The sequence below is a fragment of the Lagopus leucura genome, unplaced genomic scaffold (genome assembly GCF_019238085.1).
Source record: "Lagopus leucura isolate 7727_CA_CO unplaced genomic scaffold, USGS_WTPT01 Super-Scaffold_100008, whole genome shotgun sequence".
NCBI lineage: Eukaryota > Metazoa > Chordata > Aves > Galliformes > Phasianidae > Lagopus > Lagopus leucura.
The window spans coordinates 21,964,607-21,984,161 of record NW_024962265.1 but is presented as its reverse complement, the minus strand read 5'-3'; the positions used below and the strand labels follow the sequence as shown (position 1 = coordinate 21,984,161).

The following is a 19,555-nucleotide window of genomic DNA, read 5'->3' as shown; positions in this document are numbered from 1 at the left end:
TTGCTACAGGAACTGTCTGTGTACACCAGGGGAAATTAGGTGATTAACAAACTGCAATTAACTGCCTTAATATCATGTTGAGTGAGCCTTAAATTTTGACTGTTTTTTTTTTCTTTTCTATTTTTACCATGTTCTGTTACTGTGGTAATGTGATTTCCATACCCAGCAAAGCAAAGCTGCAGCTCAGCATCCCTCCCATGCCTTGTGCAGTAGAATAAACATTGCCACCAAGTACCTTTCAGTTTTCAGAAGTAATTAGTAGTTTTTGGTGAAGAAGGACCTTGTTCAACTTCTGGCTGCTTGATTACTTTGAATGAAAAGGACATGCAGAAGTAAATTGCTGTGAGCAGGCTGCTGCAGGGCACATTCTAACTTCAATCTGCTTGTTTGGCACTAACTGCATGCAATCTGTTTCTGTCCATGTGTGAAAGCTACCTGCATGCAGTCTGCTGCTCAGTAAGCCAATCAGGCCTTAAGGAGGCTGCACTTTCAGTCTGCTGTGCACCAGAAGGCAAACCTTTAATCAGTATCTTTTGAAAAGATCACGATTAATAAAAATCCATGAAATTCACTTCTGTGATTATAGCAGCAAGTGCTCTGTGAATTAACTAGGGTCAATTTTGACCCCATTGTAGTTTAGAAAATAAATTACTACATGGCCAGATTTGTAGGTGTTCCAAGAAAACAGACTTGCCTGTCTTACTCCTGTCTCCCAGCTGTGCATGTTAAATGAGTATCTGGGGATATGTCAAATTTAGTGTAGGACATAGCTATTAGACAGCAACGAAAATATTCTAACTCAAAGGTTCTTTTCTATGAAACATGAATTGATTTTCAAAGGCAAATCAGTCCTTCCCTACTTCATTCTTTTCTGACCAAGTGGAGTAAAAGGGAAGTAAAAATGATAACCAGATACTGCCTGTAAATACATTTACCTGTTCAGTTTTGATACAGACTTTACTGTGTGCATTGTCCAATAAATTTTAGTCTTGAATGAAGATGACTGTTAGATTTCCTTTATAGTGTTGTATTTTTACAGAAGCTTTTAACCATAGGAAAAAAGGAGTGGGGGGGGGATGACACACTTCTAAATCTATACATTCTCTCATTCTTTCATATATTCAGAGTAAAAGTAACAGTTTTCCATTCTGAATTACTGTAGGCTTATAGAGCACTTTTTCAATATAAATAGTTTAATTTTGATTTATATATAGTGTGGAATAGAGACCTGCCTAAGAACTGTTCATGCATCCTACATATTTGCACAGAGATTTCCTCTAGTGTCATTTACACAGTTTTAGCCTTCATCTTTCTTTCTTAATGCAACAAGGCTCTAAAGTCACATCAGTAATAGATTTTAATATATTTATTTGTCACAGAACGATTCACAAAAATGTTCCTTTGGAAAATGTACCCACTCAAGATCTTTGCACCTGTTGCTGGACTCACCTAAACAGTTTAATGCCTTAGTAAGAAAAGGATCTGATAGTTGGCCAGCTTTTTTAATATAGACTCTGTAAAAGGTGTGTGCTTTGTCAAATATTTTTTTAAAACCTGAGCCAAATACGGAACAGTCAAGCTGCTGTTTGCAGGGCTGCCAGCCACTATGACTTACCTCTGGCTGAGCTGCTAGGAAAGCATAAGGTGGTACGGATCACCCTGCCAGGAATAGGGGCATTACAATAAATGCACCTCAGCTTCACTTTCCCCTTTGTTCCTTGGCACCTTTCAGGTGGCCTTCCACCAAATGGATGCCACTAAGCTCACGTCTGGACCCATGGCACTCTTAGCTGTCTCTATACCTTGGTGGTATTTTTCAGCACAAAATGGATATTAAGCAGGTAAACCAACCAACTCCACACACATTAGTACCAGTTTCAGGAGAGCATCCATTGGTCTTTTCACTGTGGACACTGCTTTTTGAAGAGGAGGACATTCTGCTCTTGGGACTTCACTTGAATGGTTGCTGGGTCTCTGTGCTCTCTGTGTTACCAGAAAAGACAGCCAACATCAAAGCACATGGCTGCACTGAGCTGGCCATGTGCTTGGGCTGTTCAAACATGTGCATCAGCACAGGCTGTAAGCATGCAGGGGAAATACCTCCTGTTGCCTCCCAGATACAAGTGTGCTTCCCATTAGAGTGAAGCCTCCACACATATGCCGACTTTGTCTTTACATGAAAGGCAGGAACTCACAAGGTTTTTGGCACTGTCTGGGAAAAGTTTCAGAAGTCTTTCCCTTGGTGTTTCTGAGCCTGTTAGTGGCTTCCTCCGTGTTCCCCAGACCATGCATGGTTCTGGTGTGTATTTCAAGGTATAATAATCAGTTCTGCTGTTGCACTGGACATGCAGAAGTTTTGCATCCTGTTTGGTAGTCACCAGCTTTCTATTTGTAATGAATATATGGCTAAAACTATGACACACTTTTTTTCATGTCCAGGGAATGTTCCAGGAGAACCAGGGGGAATCTGTTGGGATGAGAGAAATTTAAACATACTGAAGGCAAGTGAATCATAAGATGCCTTTGCGGTGTAGCTAGGTTCCTTAATGTGTTGTATAGGGAGCATTAGTGAAGGAAAACTTGTAGAGAAATGTTTAATATTTTTTAGTAGAACAAATGATACAACTGAAGGGGAAAACAACAACGAGTATGTCTGGATACAATTGTTTCTTAGTTTTGAAATAGAACACTTAGGCCTGTAAAAAGATCTACAAGAGAGAGCACAGTGGTTATGGATTCAGATGTACTGCCCAGCAGAAAATAATATGGAAAGGAATGTATCTTAAGTATGCCTTTCTCTGGGAGTTATACGTCCACTTTTGGACACAGGAGAGTCTTTCCTGCACTTCAAACTGCGCCGTGCTCTCTCAGGGATTTGAGTGCCCACTTCAGCTGGTCCTTTTTCAGCTAAAGATAACACAGGGCTTGGTTGGTCCTGCCATCCACTTTCACCGTATTCTTTACACACATCTAGTCTGTGAGTGGATTTGTTTCAAGACTCTTTTACAATTCGGTATTTAATTATGTGTACAAAGCAAATGCAAACAGCTTCTTTGGGAGAGCCTGAGAGACTGCACTGCCCAGAGCAGCCTACAGTCCACGGAGTGTAGGAGGGCATTGAGAGATGGAATGGAAATATCTCCAGCAAATCAGCTAAGAGAGGGACTCTACGCTTCCTATGTCACAAGGCACTGTTCTACCTGTAATATGAAAGGAAATTAATGCTTTGTGCAAGGCACAGTTCTGGTGACATGTCCTGAGAATACCTATCAGATAAGCACCATCAGCAAAGGGATTTTTGAAGTCTTAAAGTTAAAGGAGTTGAGTAGCATAGCTCTGTAGAGCTATGGCTGATTTTGCCTATGCCCAGCTGAAGAAATGTATGCACTTTGGAGACCGGTGTCAGCTGAGTGAGGGTTTTGAGAAGATACGTTCCAGATGTGGGCACTGTTGGAGCTCCAAGTCACGTGCTCGAGCTGATACAGAAAATAAGAGGCAGAGTTATGACCCGGACCCAGTTTCTGCTTCCAGGATGCCCCACAATATGCTCTAAACAAAGTCAATAGATGCTCTTGCAAGATCTATGGGATTTTGTGCTAAAAGTGAAAAAGAAGTATTTTCAATATGCTATTTCCTGAAACAGTGAATTCAAATTTTTAAGTCTTGCTTACTGCAAGAATGCACTTTAATAGTAGCTTTAGCAGACATAACTCACTAGACAGAATCCTTAGCTAACATGTATTGCTATTTCTGTCAGAGTAATTTGGTTTCACAATTCAGCAATGAACAAAAGTGCTTTTTAACTTACATCTTGTCATAATTTATGAATGTAGTGATGACTGTTGAATCTGAGTTCTTGTGTTTGTCATGGCTATGATATAAAGGTTCTGCTCTAACTAAAATCTATGAGACGGGACTAGAGACCAACAGCTTCTTGTACATAATATCTAAACATTTCTTTACTAAGTGAAATATGAATGCTGTACACCTTTAGCATGGAAAGGTATAGCAAAATTCTCCTTAAAAATAGGCACAGGACTGTGGGATTTTCCAGCTAACAATATAGCAGATTTTGTACCTAATTACCATAGAAAAGCATCAGGGGATCATTGGCATTTTATTGAGAGAAAACCATAAATACCTAGCAATTCCCTTGGTTATCACATAATATTTACTTCTCAAAGTGTCAAAGCACATGGTTTTCTCAAACTATTCTCCATGTGCAGATTTGGGACTTGGCAAAATTTGAATCAGTTCACATTCAGAGCTTACACTGGGAAAAGAGAGGGAAAAGAGGAAGACTAAATGGGAATCCAAAACTGACGCAGCTCCTGAAATGTTCAGATCGAAACCACTGTCTCACTCTTTAGAATAAAAATCCTGTAGAACCTAAAATAGCAAAATGCCTCTCTTTATCTGCTGTTCCTCTTTTATCTTCATTTGGAGGGAGGAAGGAGCACTACATTCTTTTCATTCCTTTTTTTTTCTTGCTTTGTGTTTTTAGTTGATAAAGCATACAAGCTAGTGATCGTGACTGTTCTTGCTAAAGAAAAATATCATTTAGTTGCATTAGAAAAAAGCACACTTGCTAAGAAAGCGTAGCTGAAAAAATTAACAGCAGTTGTTACCTTTAAATATTGGAGAAAAAAAAGTAGTTGTCTTTTGGCACAGTTAAAAACATTTTCCAGAACTTATGCTTACAGTATTTTATTCTTAGGAAATTTGAATTTCACATTCACCTGTCTTACTTCAACAAATTCTGCTGCACCTCTGAACTGTTCAGAATCATAATTCATAAATGTGCTCGATTAAGAGAAAAGCTTTGAAGACTTCGTGAATATTTTTTTCTAAGACCCGCAGATGCAGAACTTGGACTATTTTAAAGCAAGAGGGCAGATAACCTAACTGACATCACTGAAAAGATTCTTTTCTATTCTACGCACACGAAGGGATAATAAAACAGGGGTATGAAACTTGCAATATTTTCTCTTAACTAAGTGTTCAGTTCTCAAAACTGTTCCTTAGCTTCCTCTGAGGTTAGCCTTCTGAGTGCAGAGGAAGCCACTTTGCATCTGCTCCAGTGTCACGATGACTTGTATTTGTCCATACAATCTTCATTTACTTTGAAGCAATTGTCTTTGTAGATGGGGACCTACTGGGGTTTTCAAAAGCTCTTTGGCAAATGTTAAAAATATTCTTCCATCACTGATTAAAGCATGTTATATTGTTCCCCCCCCCCCCCCCATAACTTCCTGAGCAAAAGTTTGTGATTAAGAGAAAAATCCTGTAATGTATGGTATACTTGTATTCTTCAGACAATGTAATAATAGCCACAATGTGAATAGCACTGGTAAGAACTTGAAAGCAATTTAGACTTATGGCTGTGCTTTGTCCGCTTTTCAAATTCTTCTCTGATGTCTCCAACATGCCTTGACAATATGGCAAGTTTCTCAGCTTTTTATATCATTCCCAGTCCCCTACTGATGTCTGTGCACTGCATGTTCCAACCCTGTGAGTGCCCAAACCTCTTATCTACAGTGACCTCTCCCAAGATCCCTGCAGAACTGAACACCTCATAGTCTTTTAATGTGTTTTTCATGACAGTGCCTCTGGGGCCAATGGGCAAATATTATGCCTTTTTTGCAGATGGAACACATTAGGTTCCTCAACAAACACAGTGGCAGCAATTTCTTTCCTTCAAAATATAGCTGCAGTACATGAATCTGCTGCCCCATGAGTTCATCCCATTAGCCCTCATCTCTCTGTTCCTTTTGATGTAGGCACTGTCTTCATATATGCATTAATGCTTGATGGAAAGTAACAGTCATTGTTTTCTAGCTGAAAGTGAACTAAAACTTCTCAGAAGATTGCTTCCCTCCATGCCAGTGTTCTAGACCTTTTTTTTGTGCACATAGGAGTTTCAGTTTAATGAAGTTAATATTGGGCGCTTATCTGAACCTGCCCAAATCTATGAATCTTTGGGGGTTCATTTATCACTGAATAATGCAGCCGGACAGAGGGAGACAGCTGAATAGAAGTCAACATGCCAACTGTTCCTTCATTTGTTACTGCCATATTAATAAAGTCGTTAGAGTGGAACTAATCCATCTGCTCACAATTTATTCCCTAGCAATAAGATACAATTTCACTGTTTCATGAGCTCACCCTTTGACTAATTTTATTAGAATTCTTTCCATAGCATCATTTTTAATCACTTCTAGTTTTAGTTGTGTGTAAAGTTGTAGAAAAAGATGGACTAAGAGGAGAGATGAAAGTGTTCCACGAGGAACTGGATCAGTTTAAATAGAACCAGATCAAATAAAGTGAAGTCAGCAAGTCTACAAAGGCCAGCAGAAAAGCACTTAAAATTATCTCTTTCACAGCAAGCTTTGTTCTGTCATGTCTCAAATGTAAACAGAGTCAAAAGCAATGAGGCAGCCCCAGCAGCACCATAGGCCAAAGCTGGGCTGCAGTGCTGATGGGCAGTGCTGACCAAAGGCTTCAGAGACAAAGCACAGTGACTGGAAAATCTCCCTTCTTTGCCAAAAACTAGTGAATGACATTTAGCTCACCCACTAGCTCCCAGACAAGTGGCCTTAGAGTACTAAAGGGACGCAGGATTTTGGCTATGTGTTGTTTGTATGCAATGCTAAAACGAATTCCTATGAGCTTTATTATTATTATTTATTTATTTATTTATTTATTTTATTTTTTTACTTTAAAAAGATACTGATATGCTTATTCTGTATTGGCTATTACTAGTAGATGTGGTCTTCATTGTGCTGGGTGGGTGCAATCTCAGACATGAGTACCTAAGCAAAGCAAAGCTGACCAGTTTTTCAAAGTGCTGAGCCCACCGTTCCCATGGATTGCTAAGAGTTTTAACATAAATGCAGAAAGAATGCTGAAAAAGCTGGGAATGGAGCCTACACAGAGGTGAGGGTGAGGGTTTCTTCCCCCGGGTGAGGGTTTCCAAAGCATTTAATTCATTAACATGTCTACTTTCAGAGAAAGTGATAGTTTTAGCAACAGCTTTGCATGGGTTATTCCAGAAAGGTTCTGAAAAATGTACCTTCCTCTTATAAAAGGCAGAACTGTCTTGTAATATCAGCTGAAAACATTAAAATATACTTCCTTTTCTTTATATGGTGCACTGCCACTCTGCTGGGGCACTGACAATTAAAAAGAACACAGAAGAATAATTTGTCTTGGAAAAGTTATGGGCTTCTTCTCTTCTTTCAAATCCTTCCAGTTAGGAGGAACTTAAGTGTTCATATGTAGGCAATTACAGTGATTGCAGAGAAATTATTCCTTCATTAGAATGGAGGTGCTAAAAAGGCATAATAGCAAGTAAAAATCTATTAGTACTGAACATCAATATCTTAATCTAAAGCATAATTGCAGCTACTGCAGTATTTAAATAAGACATTCATTCCATGATATTAATTGCATGACTATGGATCATCTTTACAGTGCTATGGTTCTCTCTCACACATATATGTGTATATGGATATATATTTCAATTATTGGATGCTGAGCTAAACAAAATTTTTGTAAAATCAGACTTTTTTGTTCAAGACTTATTATAAATAAATGAAATAACGTTCACTGACAGCTCCAATAAAATTGTTTGAGAAAACTTTAGTGTACTAGGCTCAAAAATCTCTGTGATTTCCTTATAAGGACAAATACCCATTATGAAGAATCATTCATTATAGTGTGCTCTGGAGAGAAACAGTTCTCTTCACACAGCAGATGGACGTCAGAAATGCTCCCTATGTATCAACTGATATTGACTGAAAGGTTTCTAGATGTACATTAGAAGGTTTTATTCTTCTTTTATTTGTTAGTTTCTAGCAAATTTTCTGTAAAAATGGAAGTTTACTAGTAGAACACCAAAACAGTCCCATGAAGAATGAATTCTAGCTGAGGGGAAGTTTTCTTCTAGTCCAGACATTTCAGGACCTTTTTGGGAGAAGGGAGAACTGATATAGCAAGAACTATCATCTAAGTTTATGTGTCTGGCTCTCGTCTTTGCCCTGAGTGATTGTAAACATTAGATCACAAGATGTTTCATCTTTGGGCAAGGCAAGAAGGATGTCATGTCACCACAGCATCTCAAGAAAACTTAAAAAAATCTGAAAGCTGTCAGCAAAGCCCCTAATGCACTGTACAGTGGTGCATCTGCATTGGATCTGTGGCTGCCACAGATTAGTTTTGCCCACTAAATTTAGCATGTCAGTGATGATAAGGGATTGGTATCCTACAAAACTGAAGCTGAAACAAATAATGCTTTTTCAGGGGTTCACAGTCTCTCAATGATCCTAGAATTACATATTAAGCACAAGCACAGTCCTTTAGAACTCATGGCTTGTGTGATTTGAAAACACACGAAGTCAACATAAATCAGTGACAAAATGTGGCTTGCAAATTAATTTTTACTATTTATTAATAAACAAGCCACATGAACCTTCTGTTAAAGATATCTCCCAAGGAATGCAACTAAAGTCAATTTTTGATTGCTTAAACACATACCCTTAGCAGAGGTATGAACAAGAAAATCCCTGTTAAATTATTTTATGACACTGCGTTGAGAGCAATAGCAGCTCATTCAGGAATTTGGAGCTTTCATGGGAAGCGCTGTGCAAATTGTTTTACTGCAAAGTAGGAGCTTTCTGGTGTTAAGGTTAGTTAAAGTAATACTGTCAAATACCTGTCCAGGTTGTCCAGACCCAGAGGCTCCAAGACAAGCTCACAGTTTGAAACTAGAAGACACTGTGCCATTCATTTTGTCATAACAGCTTTAGTTATAGAGCATTATTACAGAGCATAAAACATGGCAATTACATAATAGAACCCACAGATATTTTGCTGTTCTTCTGACATTTTATACATAGAGATGGCAGAAGCCCTTTAAAGTCAATAGGAGGATTTTTTTTTTACTTTTTTTTTTTTTTTTTTTTTTTCAACCAGGGAATCAAATGAATTCGTATTACATATGAGACAACTATTTTGCTTACTTTTTAATTAAATAATTAATGCACACTTGTATTTACTAAAATCCACCATATATTCATATCTCCAACAATATAAGGGGCACTGATTATATCACAAAATTTCACCAATATTAGGACATAACTATTATTTGCCCATTGGTCCAATTTAGAAACAGCATCCCAGATCTAGCATCTCTCAGAAACAGAGAATGATAGTATGTGGCAGGTGTCTAATCCATTTTAACATCAGTTTAGAAAAGAAAAATAGAAATCATCATATTTCAGTGGAGAAAAAGAACAGTTAAATCAGTTTTTTTGTTTTGAAGAAATTGAATTTTATTCTTATTTTCAGTTTCAAGAATACTGTTTCTTGAAATGAATATATGGTATGAATATATTCCACTGAAAGTGTTTTTCCATTTGTACAGTTTGTATGTTTTGTAAATAATTAGAAGTAATAAGCATATGAAATTCCTTTACAAAGCAAGTCTTGGAATATTGAATGTTAACATTATTAATATTCAGTCTCAGGCAGAAAGGGGCATGTCTTCATTTTTCATACAGTATTTAAAAACTGGGCAAAGCAATATGGAGGAAGAGTATCTTTACAAAGTAATTTGAAGTGAGATTCATCTGAAATAACTAGATATATGCCTGTGGATTCTAAACTCTTTTTACAGTCAAGAGGGGAAGGCATTGTTAGGATATGACTCATTTTGTCCTAAAGTAAACATCAAAAATATCAATGTTATTTCTCTTCAGAAACAATAAAGGACAGCTGTAATTGGCAATTTGTGCAGCCATACATACTGCAGCTGTCTAAAGTTACTAGAAGAGCTGCCCAGTGTTACAAATGCTGCAATGTTATTTATATCATCCGTGAATGCTTGAAGGTTGTTGCTTGTAAGGCGCAACATTGATATAATATTTAAAATTTAAGAACTCACATATGCTAAATTTTTTGGTCAGAAATCACTATTCTCTTAAATATTTCCTTTGAAATTTTTGGGAGCTGCTGGCACCTTCAGTATGAATAGAATAGTTTCAGTTTGAATAGAATAGATTAGAATCATATTCCAGCTTTCTAAAAGCCAATAATAGATAAAATATTTCTATGTTAATTCTGTGTCTTATTGAACTCCAACTGGAACTGATATGGCTCAGTGTCCCAGTAGAGACTGCTGATGAATGGCATTCCTCAGGGATCGGTGCTGGGAATGGTGCTGTTTAACATCTTCATAGGTGACATGGATGGTAGGATTGAGTGCACCCTCAGCAAGTCTGCAGATGAAACCAAGCTGAGTGATGCAGTTGACACACTAGAAGGAAGGGATCCAGAGTGACGTGGACAGGCTGGAGAGGCGGGCCCATGCCGACCTCATGAAGTTCAGCAAGCCCACGTCTCTTTTTCTGAATTTTTCTTTCCTAATGCACCTGTATTTCCTCAAATGACTTTGAGACATTTCAACAGAGAAATATGAGAAATATGACTGCAAATATGCATACAAAATCTCCATCAGCAAATAAGTAGAGATTGCTTGATAAATAGAAACAAAATGACATTAATTGAATGTACATTTTCTTTTATCTTTAGCGAATGTAGTGTCTTGTACACTGATTGTGGATTGAGATTATTACTAAACCATTGTTTGAATGCAAAAAGTATTTTAAATTTTGTGTTAAGGAATACATTAGAGAGCTAAATGTGAAAGAACTGCAGTGCAAACCCCAAATACTGCTGTTCCTTACCTGTCATTACAGAGGATTTCAAAGCCATGTGGTTTGTTGCAGCGCTGTCATTTTCACTCTTCATTTTTATGCAGGACTGTGGCTCTCAAATTCACCCAGAGGAGTCCTGTGGCTTGCAGCCTCTGTCTCATGAGTACCTGTCTGCAATTTCACAGACTGCACTGAAGACCTGTGAAGCTGGAGATGCGAAAGGTTTGTGCTTTGTCTTCTCATCTCATGCTCTTCACCAAGACAGATGTAGAAAGAGATGTTTCTTACTCTCTTTGCACATGCACCAAACTACACACAACAGTTATAACTAATCACTTGTAACTATTATGGATTTTTAGAACGAGATTAATTAGTTTGTGACAATTTTTATTTTGATGAATTTGTTATCAGCAATCGACCACTGTTTGTGTTATTGTCAGGTAGCCTGTGAAATGCATTGAACTATTTCCATCAGAACCAAGATAAATTAAACAGAGTTTTATTCTAAATGAAAGGAAATGCCTAATTAAAAAGAAGAAAAAAAAACAACTTCTTGACAAAGAATACAACATTTGGACCCACTTTATTTTTATATTTCTACTGAATGTATACTGAAAACAAAAAAAATAACAATTTTGAAGTGGGCTTTTACATGTATCAATACCTTAAACATCAAGGTGGACAAATCACACAGCTGAAATGCCTTTTATTAAAATAATAATTATTCAACAACCAATATGATTGAAGTATCCCTCTGGATTAGTGAGAACCCACATCAGAGCAGAATGGCAGACAGGTATTCATTGTTAGCTCACAGATGCATGAAGACTTATGCAAGTGTGCTTTAACAAATAAGAGAAACCCACAGGACTATTGGAGTATGCAGTTCTGTGCCCACTTTGAGTTGCTTTTGTATTTGACAATTCTTTTGGATTAAACAAAGAATTTGTTCAATTCTTTATTAGATAAATGAAAAATAAGCCCAAACTCCTGTATTTCTACCACACAAATGTATTTTTTTTTCTTCTCATAGATGAGAGCATCTTCTTACAGCAGTGAACTTGCACGAACTCAATGAACACTCTTGCACAGTAACAGGAATGCATGAAGTGCCTGAATGCATCAGATTATATGAAAAAATAGGGAAATAAATTATTTTTTTCAATGTTAAATGAAGGGAAGACACAAAGGAGACGTCACTGTACCTGGCAGCGTATTCTAATCACACAGCAAGTTATGAGTCATAAACACAGCACCGTCTATATTACTACATTAGGATGTAAAAATCCTGACTAGAAAACCCAAATCAAATCAAAAGAAGAGTCCTTTGGGGGCAGACAGCCTGTTTTTGTGATATATAATGTGCGTCTTTTGAATACCTTGTCTAGCTAAATGGAGCTAAATATAAAATATATTTAAAGACAGTGCTAATAGCATAACATTAAAAATGGAAACGACTTCAGGAAATGTAGTCTCAAAGGACAAGTCTTTAAAAAAAGAGAGGAATCATGTTGGCTTGTAAAATGAAAAATTGCCAGGAGATGTCTGATGAGCCTAGAACTGGGATGTATAGTTTCCAGGAAGAAGTGACTGTACAGTTTTAATTCATTTCACAAATTCAAACTGGAACTGGAAAGTAGGGCTTTTTGTGCAAAACCACTCAATTTATAACTAAGCAATATCCCAGTCCTGACAGCGAACATTCTCGTAGAACACAGAATCATAGATTTGTAGAATCAGAGAATTGTTTGAGTTGGAAAGGACCCTTAAAGATATTTAGTGCAACTCCCCTGCAGTGAACAGGGACATCCACGGTTATATCAGAGTGCTCAGAGCCCCGTCCAGCCTGACCTTGAGTGTCTCCAGGGACTGGGTATCCACCGCCTCTCTGGGCAACTTGTTCCAGTGCTTCACCCTTGTCATTGTAAAAAACCTTTTTTTTCTTATATCCAACCTAAAACTTCCCTCTCTTAGTTTGAAATCATTTCCCTTTGTCCTATCACAACAGACTCTGCTAAAGAGTCTGCTGCCTTCTTTCTTACAGCCTCCATTTAGATATTGAAAGGCCACTCCCCGGTCTCCCTGGAGCCTTCTCTTCTTCAGGCTGAACAGCCCCAGCTCTCTCAGCCTGTCTTGGTAGGTGTTCCATCCACTGAGTCCTTTTTTTGTCCCTCCTCTGGACATGCTCCAACAGGTCTCTCCTGTAGAGGACTCCACATCTCAGGTGAGGTCTCACTAGCCCGGAGTAGAGGGGCAGGATCACCTCCCTCACCCTGCTGCCCACACTTCTTTTGATGCAGTCCTGGATCCAGATGGCTTTCTGGGCTGTGAGGGCACATTGCTGGTTCATGTTCAGCTTGCCATCCACCAGTACCCTCAGGTCCTTTTTGGCAGGGCTGTACTCTATCCTTACATCCTCCAGCTTGTGGGGATTGCCATGATACAACTGCAAGGCAAAAGAATGTTTCTATAACCTACTCCTAGAGAAAGCATCTTTAAAATGTCTTAGGATTTCAACTAGATCCCAAATGTAAAAGTGAACTAGTCATAGATCAACAAGCTATTTTTAGTTTCACTTTAGCTAAACCTTTAAATTTAAATTTGATTTTTCAGTTTGTTGTTGTTGTTGTTCTATGGGTAATTATTTGGTTTTGATCTTGAAAGTAAAATCTTTGTCTTTGTGGGTATGGCAGTGGGAAAGGATGAGTAAAAACAAAAGAGGCTGAAAGCCTTGTCCAGAAGGAAAAAAAACAAACAAAGAAACAAACAATGAAATTCAGCTTTTCTTAGTTAAAACTTCTTGACTTTAGGCTAGCATTTGCTGGCTTTTTAAGTATGAGGTAAATAGCCCTGAATAATTTTTAAAAATCATATTTGTTTTCATACCAAGTTAGGAGAGCATCTAATGGGAGTACTAGCAATGTTTAATCTCATATCCTAAGCAAGAGGTTTACATATGCAATTGATAAGCCTCTTTAATGAGCCCAAAAGCAAGTTTACTGTATAACCAAGATGTTATAATCACAATATAATTGAGTATAATCAATAGATATCAAGATGTTATAATTGCAATATAATCAAGAGAGTAAGGTAAAGCAAACAAGGATCACAAGAGAGAATAAGTGGAAGAGCTTACCCTTGGGTTGAGCTCATCAGAAGATACCAGAAGAGGGGATCTCCAGAAGAGATCCTTCCCCTCTGGTAGCCAGCTCTTAAATAGATCCAGGAGGTGAATTGCCTTCACCTGTGCTCCTCTGGCTGACTCAAGGCTCACCTCAGGTGATCAATCAGAGGTTCAGGCCGTGACTCAGCAGTTCCCATACATTTACTTTCACTCTTTCTCTAGAAACCTATTACAGGCTTTCATAAAACTTTGTATTTGCTATACAATAAAGTTAACCTAACAGCAGCTTTCTCTTACCCTCCTTCAGTGAATTCTAGGTGAACTTGCTTTTGCCCAATAGAACCAGTGCTGACTCTTGGCTGAAGCAGCATAAATCAGAGTAGTTGAAGTTATGTTGAAAGCTACCTTGTGTACTGCTACCTAACAGAAACAAACCACCTTAGAGTCTGAATAGAAAATCATCTTATCTTCCAAGCTAATATTGATTTGTTGCAATTTTTACTGTTACTTGTTTTCTATTTTTATATATAAGATTTATTTTTTTATCAAATCTCATTTGTGAAGGTTAGGAATGCAGTAACTAGCTGTTGTGAAGTTGCAATAGGGAAAATTTTATTATAATTCGATTTAAAATACATATATTTACATAATATTAAAAATCTATGTAAGTGTAGCAACTGCATATGCTAGCACAAAATGCTTCCTATAAACATAGATTTGCCATCATATGCCATTGTTGTCTATTTTTTTGCCACTTGTCTTCAGCATATACCAAAAATATCTCATTTTTTCTTACTTAATTACTGAACATAAGATAAATAATCTTTTCAAAAGGTACATTATCACTTTCAGTTGCCAAAGCTTAAACTTTTATTATTCATATGTTTCAGTTCCTTAATATTCATTTTATATAGTTCTACTTTTCTAGTTTATTACCTAAAACCAGATCAGCTCGTAAACGTATACAAAGTTAAGCAGAAAGTTCCATAAAATGTGGGATCTCAGATGTAACCACTGCCAGAACTTTTATGAAATTGGTTTAAAAGAAAAATTACGTTAGGAAAAACTGCCAGTTTTCATACATTTTTTTAAGTATAAACCACTGCCCCAAACCACTTTTAGGTCATTTTTGAAGAACTAGAAAGCAGTGGTAGTCTCTGATTCCAGACCTCAAACCAACCATTCATTCTGTCCCTAATGTTTTACTCAGGAAGTATAAAGTGATAATAAAGTGATACAAGGAGTTTACATGGCACTTTCTACTGTGCTGAGACGTGGTGCTTCTCGTTCTGTTCATATGAGTGCATGTGAAAATCATGCCTTGCTCTAGAACTTGGGTCATCACTTTGTAGCCTTGGGTAAAGATTCATTTCAAATCCCTAGACACAAACGGCATAAGATCTTGCCCAGAGACCAACTGTCAGGTCATCTCCCAGAAATGTTACCTGTTTGGAACTAACTACTTTTTTATCCTAATGAATGTTGAACTTCAAGCAGTCCTTGGTTGACAATTGTGGGGAGTGTTGTCCTTATGGCCAACAGCTTAGTGATTAGGACAGAAGGAACATAAACTGAAAACTGCACTGTGTGAGGAGCTCTGAGCAGCTCTACCTCTGTGCTTTTGCACCACGGTCCAGAGCTGTCCCTCCTGCCTTTCTTCATACCATGCTGCCACATGCCCATAGCTGCCTGCAGGAGCTCACTTAGGTGTGCTGATGTGTGATAATGGCAGTGTTCAGGCTTTCATTTAGTTCCAGCCTGCCATCATGTGCACCGTGTCACCTGCAGGTACAGCTGGCCGTGGGTATGTTCTGCACAGACAGAAGTGGCTGCAGGACAGGCTCAGCAGCAGCCAGAGCTGTGCAGCCATAGCACTCTGGGATACTTTCTGCCCTCAGATGTGCAGGCTGCCCTGTGTCAGTGCAGGTTCCCATGCAAACAATTCTTGATAGTTTCATTTAAGAGGGCTCTTTTATCTGCTACTTACCAAAACATTTGCTTAGGACTTTCCAGCAGTTCGAGCATGGGGTGACTCATGGAGATGGCCTTGCTCCTGAGGTAGCAGCTGACAGCTCAGGGCCTCTGTTATTCTGCAGGCCTGGTTCTCTCAGCCTCCCGCTCTGTCCTGGCCTGATAAGTGCTGATAAACAGTGGCCTCGTGTTGCACTGAAGCTTCTTGTGTAGCAGCTGTATAACAAACACTGAGAAGCCCACCAGGCTGGTGCTTATGTCCAGTAGGAATGACTGCAGGCCTGCTTTGCAGGCGTTTGCTGCTGGAGACATTTGCTGGGCTGCAAGGAGAAACCAAAGCGTGCTAAGAAGGCTTGATAGCTTTGACAGAAGAATCTGGAGGCATGAGTTGTTGTTTTTCAATAAGGCAAAAGCGGGTTTTGCTGTCATAGCTACATGGACACTGAGAGCTTTTGTCAGGACATTACAATTGTATGGACTGGAAAAAGAAGTGGAAGTGAATATAAAGGCAACTCAAGTTTTCTATCTTCATTCAGAAGCTAAGTCCCTCTGACTTCCTGTAAGATTTTGGAATTAAACAGCTTTAGAGACCCAAACTAAGTAAATCATTCAGTCTTTCAAAACAGATGCTTGAAACTCACTGACTTGTGACAATCCCACTATGCACTCCTTAACTGCAAAGTAATGTTTGAAAATGGAGGTCAGTCATGTAGTTTACTCATCTAATTTCAACCATCTGAAATGCATGTGTATGGTTTTCTGAATTCTCAAAAAATAAAGAAATGAGTATCGATGAGGGAAAGCCATCCTCTCTCTTGCTTTACTTTGCTATCCAGAGGCTTTGATCAATACTCAACTTTTTAGAAAAGAACTGTAGAATCATAGAATTGAATCACAGAATCGTTCAGTTGGAAGGGATCCTTAAAGGTTCTCTAGTACAACTCCTCTGCAATGAACAGGGACATCCACAGCTAGATCTGCTTGCTCAGAGCATAGTCCAGCCTGACTCTGACTGTGTCCAAGGATGGGGCTTCCATTACCTGTCTGGGGAACCTGTTCAAATGTCTCACCACACTTATTGTAAAAAAAATTTTTTTTATATCCAATCTAAATCTCCCATATGGTTTGAAATCATTTCCTCTTGTCCTATCACAGACACTGCTAAAGAGTCTGTCCTCCTCTTTATAAAGGTCTGATAAGTGAGAGTTAATCTTGATAGATAAGAACAAATCTTGCCTTTAGATGTTTCAGAACTGTAAATATTTTCCTTTTCCCATTCTGCCTCTTTAACCCCTTCGACTTTATTTTATCCCTTCTGCTGGGAAAAGAGAAACTGATGCAAGAAAAGCAATTTGAACTGAGAAATGAACCCACAAGCTACTGTCAAATTTGAGCATTCACAGTTCTTTCAGAGAGAGCAAAAGGAATGCAGAGAAGGAAAGAGTCTCTTTAATATATGGAAAACTGCTGTCACAAAATGCTTGAGAATGCCTCATTTGCTCCACAGTAGCACTCCTCAAAAAAATACAGAGGAGATGCTAATAAACCATTGCTGTTTTCCAGGGCAGTGGATTGTCCCTTGCCTCAGCTGCTCTGACAACAGAACCTGTGACTGGAGAGAAATAATGTGGCAGCCCCATGGCTGCCAATACTCTGTGCTTGATAAGCCCGAGCTCCAGCAGTGTGTGGAAGGCAGAAAGGTAAGTAACAGATTCTGCTCTTTAATTTCTTGTTATTTACTTGAATATTAAGTGTTCCAGAATCTTAAAAGAAATTGCATGAGTGATGTTTAAGAAAAATCCCTTTTTATTACAGTGGGGAAAAAGTTTTGGACAGAGAATCCACTATCAATAATTTAGCCTCCTATGCAGTCACAGCTGTACACTGCCATTTCACATAAAACTCAGGTCATACCAATGGAATTTCAAGATCTGCAATGTACATGGTTCTCAATGAGACCTGCAAAGGGTATCCAAGCATGGTGAACAGAGAAGGGATTTGCATTGTTACAGTTTGTCTCACACTTTACATGCAAGTTTAGTTTCTTCTGCTGCATACCTAATGCATGGCATTGCTTGTGCACACTAATCTTACCAAGTCTTCTTGCACATTCTTTTCTTATAGTGAAGCTTCTAAGGTGATTGCTTGGAAATACAAGGTCTCCTTAATAGGCATGCTATGACTATAAAACTGTTGAGAGAAAGCTCTGATCTGAGGCTCAGGTACATTACTGAGGATACAAGTATCCAGAAAGTAAGTAATTAATTGTTATAAAGATTTTTTAGAGTGCATTGTCTAGATAAGAAAATAGTAATTAACATTTTGAAAGAATCTGATACAAGTTCTGTATGGACAGATACAAAAATAATAGTTTTCAATTAACATTTTCTCCTTCATTTCTGATCATTTCTTGTTCTGCACAGAGTTCTTCACTGTTGCTTGGCTTGATTTCTGCCTGTGGTTTTCTCCTACCATACTTTTCTCAAAAAAAACCAAAAAAACCAAAACCAGTGGGTTTATATGACAGAGAAACTCAAATTGCTTATTAAATACAAAACAAGCACTTCTGGATTGACCACAACAAACAATGTAGAGTGATTTGCTAGCTTTGGTCTTTAATTTCCATAGACATGGGGCTGTTTCAATGAGAAAACAGCCCTTGGTCAGACAGCTAAAGGATGACAGAACAGTATACCACAGTGGAAGTGAATTTCCAGGGCAGTGTGGGATTCACTTCCTGAATCTGGGTGCTTACATTCATCAGTGTGAAAACAAGGACAACCTTGTTAATGTCCACTACTTTAAATGTCCACTACAGCCAATCTGAATTCAAATGTTATGACTTTCATCCATTCTAGTGTCAAACAAGAGGCAGAGCTAATGTGAGGTGCATTAACACAGCGTGAGAAACATCTATGTAAAACTAATTGCACGTTTCCTACTCTGCACCTTTTGCATCACTGTCTGATAACCATTACTGGGCTGTAGAAAGCTGCTGAATCACTCATGTTACCTTTTCACAGATGTCCAAGTACCTGCTTTATTCTTTATAAGTCATCATCCTAATGCATGTTCCTATTTTGCTATATATCTATCATCTCCTATGTCTTTCCTCAAATGTTATTGTTGTTGTTACACTGTGGTATTATTAATTTTGTGAAGCATTTTCAAATAACATTTGTGCTTCTTTCACCAAATAAATAATTGTAAGGCCTGGATCAAGTTCCTCGTGTTGTTGGAACTTAGGAAGTCAGAAAGTCTTTCTTTATACATAAATTGGATGAGTAGAAATGGCTTGGGTGTTAAAGTCCTGATTATGTCTATGATTAAGGGAAACTTTATACACTGTGAGGATATGATAGAAAAAAGTTTTGGTTTTTTTTTTCAGGCATTCACTGAAAGAGACTTTTGCTTTTCAGTTTTGTAAGGGAGCCATTGACTAGACAGGTATAATTCTTGAGAATGAACACATTTTTCTTATTCAAGATATTTTTATAACCATCCATCAGTATTTATTTTCCCTAACTTGTGATATTGTTTTCAAACCATTATATACCTCAGCTTTAAACGCTATAGAGATCACTGAATTAATATCAATTAATTACATCATAATTTCCTTAGTAAAATAAACAGAAGGGTTCAACACCGACACGCTGAGCAGACAACAAAAACATAATGAGGGCAAAATATAAGCCCAAAATCATCAGCTTAGATGAGGATACTGAGATGATTTAGAATGTTTTTT

The 19,555-nt window shown here is 38.0% G+C and overlaps 1 protein-coding gene across 3 annotated transcripts in view; it reads left to right on the top strand.

Annotated features, from left to right (window-relative positions):
• CPED1 (cadherin like and PC-esterase domain containing 1) overlaps positions 1-19,555 on the top strand; it is a 144,513-nt gene that overhangs the window by 106,715 nt on the left and 18,243 nt on the right. For 2 of the 3 annotated variants that reach the window (XR_006179194.1, XM_042872373.1), the window contains exons 18-19: positions 10,820-10,937; positions 17,374-17,510. Coding sequence is in view for 2 of the 3 variants with exons in the window: in XM_042872373.1 (XP_042728307.1) it covers positions 10,820-10,937; positions 17,374-17,510 (255 nt within the window). In the remaining variant the exon portion in view is untranslated. Of the gene's footprint in view, positions 1-10,819; positions 10,938-17,373; positions 17,511-17,934; positions 18,030-19,555 lie in introns of those variants that run through there. The other variant, XM_042872374.1, reaches the window with a different exon arrangement.